Source organism: Nymphaea colorata, chromosome 3 (genome assembly GCF_008831285.2).
Source record: "Nymphaea colorata isolate Beijing-Zhang1983 chromosome 3, ASM883128v2, whole genome shotgun sequence".
NCBI classification, from domain to species: Eukaryota; Viridiplantae; Streptophyta; class Magnoliopsida; order Nymphaeales; family Nymphaeaceae; genus Nymphaea; species Nymphaea colorata.
This window is the reverse complement of record NC_045140.1, coordinates 11,015,807-11,022,633: the sequence shown is the minus strand read 5'-3', so window position 1 is coordinate 11,022,633 and position 6,827 is coordinate 11,015,807. Positions and strand designations below refer to the sequence as shown.

Here is a 6,827-nt window from a genome sequence, read left to right as displayed (position 1 = left end):
GAACTGTTGTATGAAACTGAAACAAGACAATTAACAATCAAATACGATGTTTTCTTTCAGTGCATCAAACATTGTTAACTTCATGGTGCAAAATAGAGTCATTATCTAGCTAGTTTTCAAAATTAAAACATTAAACTTTTTAGGAGATATACATCTCCGCAACAGGCAATTATTCAAGTAATTAAGCTGGTAAGTTTCAGCTGGTAACTAATGGAAAACATTCTGTCTGCACCACAAATTGGGACGTTCCATTAATTCAATCCTCACGTCATGGGTGGCAAGTCCCTCGAGGCATCAGATCCAGACTCCAGTGGTGAACTTTTCCAAGAAGGACAAGGTATGACAAGTTGGTCATAGCAGGGTTCATTTTGAATGACTACTTCCTGCAGATTTTCCAGCAATGGTACTTCAGATCCATTGAGGAACTGCACCACCTGCCGCATTCTTGGCCGAGCTTCCGGTGACATCTGAGAGCACAGGACTCCAAGGTTCAGTACCAGCTCTGCTTCTGCCTTGTCAAACTCCATTCCCAGCCACTCGTCCATGACGCACAATAAGTTTTCCTTCTTCCGGCAAATGTTCACCCAAGTCAAGAAAACAGCTTCATCACTTGGCCTCGTGGGTTCAACCGGCCTCCTTCCATAGGCCATCTCTAGGAGGAACACTTCGAAGCTGAAGACGTCGGAACTAGTCGTTGCCCTGCCGGTGATCGGAAGCTCCGGCGCCATGTAGCCCAGTGTGCCCACGACATTTGTTGTTTGTGGATTAGTCCCATGATCATAGAGCCTAGCGAGCCCAAAGTCCCCTAATTTTCCATTCAGTTGAGCATCTAGCAACACATTGCTGGCCTTCACATCTCTGTAAACAACAACCTCCTCCCACCCTTCATGCAGATACAGAAGGCCTGAAGCGATTCCCTTTATGATCCTGAACCTTTCTTCCCAGTTGAGGTTCCTCTTCTTCGTTCCGAACAGGAAAGTGTCGAGGCTTCCATTGGGCATGAAATCATACACGAGGAGCAGGTCGCCCTTTCTTCTGCACCAACCCTGCAACTGAACCAAGTTCCTGTGCCTCAACCTCCCCAGACTGGACACTTCTGAGACAAACTCTCTTAGTCCCTGACCTCTGTCATGGGAGACTTTCTTGACTGCAACTTCCGTCCCATTGCTCGGCAGCACACCCTTGTAAACGCTGCCGAATCCTCCCCTGCCTAAAATTTCCTTCTCGTTGAACCCCTTTGTGGCCTTGAAAATCTCTCTGTAAGACAGCCTATGTGGGTCGTCCCGTTCCCAATCTTCAACTCTCTCAGAGGTCAGCTTCTTCTTCCTATATACACTAGAAATGAAATGCTTCCAATCATCATAAGAAACAACAGCGTAAAGGCGATGGAATAAACTGAAATCCTAGTAGATGTTGTCGTCTTCTTCCTGATCCGTGGGAGATTGGAGAGATCCAGTTCCTGTGCTTTACCATTGATGGCGAAGCTCCAAGCTAAGATATAGTGCTCGCTGACGAATCTTGATGTGCCGAAAGTGAAACCAACGTACATCAGATCAAGAAGAATAGGAAATAAATCAACGGAATATGATATGAGAGGCCTAACTGGCTTGGAGGAATAGGGCACAGGAGCGATGGTTACGTTGATAAGCTTTTCACTTCCATCGTAGTCGATCCATGCCTTGATGAGGCTCCCTGACTTCAGATCAATTGATTCGTTCTTGGCACCGTCTGTGGAGTAAGCAGCAGTTTGGGAAGTATTGGAGATGACGCCATTGATGTCAACACCAACATGGTTGCCATTGATGTCCTTTAACCATGTCCCCAAAGATGTGTCGAATTCTACTGCAAATACATGGTTGGAGAAGTCGCCATTGGTGGAGTTCTTCACGAGGCCCAGGTAGTCGCCACCGGTGGTGTTGGAGAGCATGGAAGGTGTGACAGCAAACGCTAAGCCATTGCCACCATAGAATTTGATTTCGGAGACGATGGCAAAGACAAATTGAGTGTTAAAAGATGAAGTTGTGTTGGCAGAAGTTGGGGGATGCTTGAATTGCAGAGGAACATGGTAAAATGCATGGCCCATACCCCACAATGCGGGGTGACCATCAGTGAGGCGCAGAGCACCAGACGAAGTGATAGTGGCTTCATCCGTTAGGGTCAGATTGACTTCATCAAAGCCATCTTCATAGATGAAGCTGCTGGTAGTTGAAGATGTAGAGTTGGAGAGGGGAACAAGAAGAAGAAGAAAAAGACAGAAAACATGAAAGGTTTTCTATGGTAGCAGAGCCATTTCTGAGCATGACATGGAGAGGGTCTAACCTAGATCTTATAACTTCAACTGAATTAGACTTTATAGTGCTTATGCTTGTAGAAGAGCTCTTCTTCCGTTGAAAGATATGTCTTCAAATATCACTTGGGTAGGAGATCGTTTGCAGGGAAGAGGTATATATGGACTGGCCAGGATTGGGATCATTAATGGTAACTTGTAGAAGTAACGGGCTAAGACGATGTGGCTCAAGAGTTTCCCACTGGAGCCATGACAGTTAGACTCTCGAGTCAACGTGGGTGTCTCTGTGGACATGGTTACTTAGAAAGTAACGCCAGTATCCTGTGTCCAAGAGTAACAATCCATGACTTGTTGATAGCTTTTAGTCACAGGCTTTTGAGGCCAGACAATGTGAATTGAGTTCAAACTGACGGACCTTCCTTGTGAAGAAGGTTGCTCTTTTAAATTAAAGATAGGTTATTTTCTATCGAGTATACATGTGTATAAAGAGACCTTGGTCCTCCATACTCATGAAAATCAAAGAGACCTTGGTCCTCGATACTCATGAAAAGCAAAAACCGACTAACTTGCCGGCATCTACATTATCGTGAACCTTCTTACCTACTTTGACTTTATTTAACAAAATGTCAGAAATGTAGGAAAGGTAGTTAGCTACAAAACGGAAAAATACGTTTAATAGAATATGTAAAGGAGAGAAAATCCTCTGCCTATATAGATGCTCTGGCATAGACAATGCATTGAGCTGTATAGCTGAGAGGTCGGTGCATCCATATGGCTGGAAAAATTCATGTCCTAAAGTATATATTACACAGTAGTTTTCTATCAAAATGACACAGTAAAGTGCTGCCGAGATATATAGGGTGCAGCCCTTGTCTTTGTTTAGGATAATGACACACTTTTCCAAGAGTTAATTTGTTGGTCGCATGCTCATGCTGTTTAGACAAATGATCATTCATTTTCAGGGCAGTTGGTACGAGTTCGATCGTCCATGAAAGAAACTGTTACCTTGGGAAGGTGGAATCGTTAAAACATGTGATATCTTGAAAGAAATTGGAAAAAGTTTGAGTTCCAAGTCAAAAAGAAAATATTTCCTTTGACTCTTCTTCAATAGATAGTAAAGGTGCACCCTTTACATAGAGTACTCGTCGACAGGGGCATGAGCGATGATTTTTAGTGTAGCATTGGTTTACGGTGATTTTTAGCAATGATGTATGGTGGTTTTAAAGCTTCAAATTATTTGTTCATTATTTTCTACAAGCAGGATCATACATGTCTCACCTCATTTGCCAACTCTATATGTGGTTGGTACTCCTTTATAAAGAAAAGAGAGAGAAGAAGAAAGAGAACAAAATTTACGTGGTTTGGTTCAGGAGAACCTACGTTTACACAGGAAAAGATTCTTGCAGTTTTTCTTATTCTTGTCCCATGTCCATCCATACAATATATAAGGCAGTATGACACTGCAGAAATCATCGTGTAACTGATAAGAGATTTTGGGATATAATGATTTGATCAGTTTCTCCCTTTTTCTTTTCAATTTTAGAAACGTAGGCCAGATCAGGATCATTGTGAACTTTCTTTTTCTCTCCTCTTCCTAACGTTTCATTTTGAGAAACGTAGGCCAGATTATGATATTTCTTTTTCTCTTCTCCTCCTAGCATTTCAGTTTGAGAAATGTGGGCCATATCAGGATCATTATGAATGACGCTTGATAGCTGATTGTTGGAATTTGGTTTGCACATTCCATTTGTTGAAGCCATAACTGAATGACATTGCATAGGAGAATCCGTTTGGAGCTGAGTGTGATGTTGCACTTTCAATTTGCTGTTTTCATTTAATGAGACGCTGCACTTTCCTTGCAGCTGTTGATGCCACTCACTTGAATTGAGCGTTGCAGCATTTCAATGAAACTTTCCATTTTGGCTGGATCTGTCATGATTGTCGTTGGCCAGTTTAGAATGATTGGAATGATTTGCCTTAATACTCCCCCTCAAACGTAACCAGCTGATGATGTTGAGTTTGTCTCGTAAGCCAAAAAGTCGATCTTTCCCCAAGGATTTAGTCAATATGTCGGCAATTTGGCCATAAGAATTGACGTATCTAGTGGTCTGTCGTCCTGAAGTGGTCATTTCCCGCACATAGTGAAAATCAATTTGAATATGTTTTGACCGATTGTGGAAAAAAAAATTTTTTGCTAGATAAAGTGCCTTGATATTATCACAATGAAGGATAGGCACTTTTGCAATTTTAATGCCAATATCTCATAGGATTTGAAGGAGCCAAGTTAATTCTATAGTTGTAGATGCCATAGAGCGGTATTCAGCCTCGGTGCTGGATCGAGCAATGGTGGATTGCTTCTTTGCACTCTATAAAATACAGTTAGCTCCTAAAAAAGTATAGTACCTTGTCATGGATCTTCAGGTGAGATGGCATCCAGCCCAATCTACATCGGAGAAGGCATATAGATCCACGGTGCTTTGAGAGAGGATATGAATGCCATTGTCTGTAGTTCCTTTGATATATCGGTGAATACACTTGGCAATTTGAAAATGAGCTTGAGTTGGATTTTGTATAAATTGGTTGATAAAATTCACTTCAAAAGTTATCTCAGGTCAAGTGATTGTCAAGTATTGTAATGCCCCAACTATAGCACGATAAAGAGTTGGATATGAAAAAGGTGAAGTATCTAGAAGATCTAGCTTGGCTGCCATAAGGGTGTTCATAGGTTTACAATCAAGTGTTTGAGCTCTCTTCAAAATGTCCTGAGCATATTTTGTTTGAGTGAGAAAGAGACCATCGCGGGTATGCAAGACTTCGATCCCAAGAAAATAACTTAGTTACCCCATATCTTTTACCGGAAATTCGACTTCAAGCTTGGAGATAAAATGCTGATTAAGCTAGAATGAGCTGCCTGTAAGAACCATATCATCAACGTAAATTAAAAGAATAAGACAATGATCATTTTCATGAAATGTGAACATGGATGGGTCTGAATAGCAGCTCCAAAAACCATAAGTGAAAAGAAAATCACTTAGCCAATGAAACCAAGCTCTAGACTTTTGCTTTAGTCCATATAGTGTTTTTCGATGACAACAAACATGATGCGGTAGAAGAGGATCTTCAAACCCTGGTCGTTGAGACATATAGACTGCTTCATGAAGCGATCCGTGTAGGAAGGCATTTTTGATATCTAATTGTTTGATGTTCCAATTGAAAATGGTAGCAATGGAAAGTACAAGTCGTATAGTAGTTGGTCAAATGACGGGAGAGAAAGCCTCTTGGTAATCGACCCCTTCTACTTGAGTGAAACCCCAGGCAACCAGGCGTTAACCGATCAAGACTTCCATCTGCTTTGAGTTTAGATACGATGTTCATGTAAGGTTCTCTTGGAACTAAATCCCATGTATTATTAGATCTCAACGCAGTCATTTCTTCTTCCATGGTCGCTCTCCACCCATCATGCTTTAGAGCTTATTGTACTCCTTTGGGCTCTTTGGGAATACTGGAATAAATGGTATGAATGTTGGCATACTTAGGATTAGGTCTGTGAATGCCCGCCATAGCTCTAGTTATCATCGTTCGGTTTCCCAGAGACGTTGATCTAGCCATAGCTCTTGTTACTATGGTTTGTGTTCCCATAGAGGTTGATGGAAGATTGGTGACACTTGTAGTTTCTGAACAATGTAAGCTTGGTGGAGAGTTTGGCGTTGGATCAGGTGGATCGGCTGGATCAATATCGAGAGATCTAACATGTGGCATGCTTTGTTGGAGATCATCATAGAGATTTAGACGTGGATCTAGTGTAGGGCTGAAACGATGTTTGAGGTGATCGGAAGTTGGCATGGTTCCATCACTTGAAGTCTCGATATCAACAAAAGATATAAAATCACTATCCATGACGTCGTCCTTGTAGAGAGGATACAGATTTTTGGAAGGAAACGAGTTTTCATAAAAAACAACATGCCTGGATATGTATAGACATCTAGAATTTGGTTCGAAGCATTTGTAACTTTTATGGAATGTGCTATATCCAATAAATACACATGGAACATATTTAGGGTCAAATTTGTTCCAAGCATATCCTCTCAAATAAGGGAACCACCTGCTGCCAAAGAAGATGTGGATGCTGGAATAATCAGGAATCCTTTTAAACAATATAGAGAAAGGTGACTGCAAAGACAATGTTGAGGTCGGAAGTCCGTTCAAGAGAAAAACAGCTGCTGACAAAGTGTTAGTCCAAAAACTCTTAGGTGCATTTGAGTGAAAGAGCAACCTTAGACCCAATTTAGTGATAGAGCGATGCTTGCGCTTTGCTTTGCCATTTTTGCTGGGTGTCTTGGGGCATGAATGTTGCTCTTTAATTCCAAGATTGTTGAGACATGATATGAAGCGAGAGCTTGTATATTCGCCACCTTCATCACTTTGGACAATTTTTATTTTCCTATCAAATTGGCACTCAACCATTTTATGAAACTGAACAAAGGTATCAAAAAAATCAGATTTGTGACTTAGTTGGTAAAACCATGTGAAACGGCTATTC

General features: G+C 41.5%; 1 protein-coding gene across 1 annotated transcript; it reads right to left on the bottom strand.

Annotated features, from left to right (window-relative positions):
* Window positions 1-263: 263 nt before the first annotated feature.
* LOC116250307 (L-type lectin-domain containing receptor kinase S.4-like) lies at window positions 264-6,184 on the bottom strand. The gene is made up of 4 exons (XM_031623941.1): window positions 5,768-6,184; window positions 5,143-5,198; window positions 1,371-2,198; window positions 264-1,335 (listed from the first exon to the last, which is right to left on the bottom strand). The coding sequence occupies exons 1-4, from the start codon at window positions 6,182-6,184 to the stop codon at window positions 264-266; spliced, it is 2,373 nt and encodes a 790-aa protein (XP_031479801.1).
* Window positions 6,185-6,827: the final 643 nt, after the last annotated feature.

What these genes read in the sequence shown, in the direction of transcription:
- LOC116250307 (XM_031623941.1), bottom strand. Translation starts at nt 6,184, where the DNA reads ATGGATAGTGATTTTATATCTTTTGTTGATATCGAGACTTCAAGTGAT. An exon ending in AGCTTGAAGTCGAATTTCCG is followed by an intron (nt 2,199 to 5,142) that starts GTAAAAGATATG and finishes TTCAACTACCAG; the next exon opens with CAGCTTCATCTATGAAGATG. An exon ending in TCCATCGCCTTTACGCTGTT is followed by an intron (nt 1,336 to 1,370) that starts GTTTCTTATGAT and finishes TTTCATTTCTAG; the next exon opens with TGTATATAGGAAGAAGAAGC.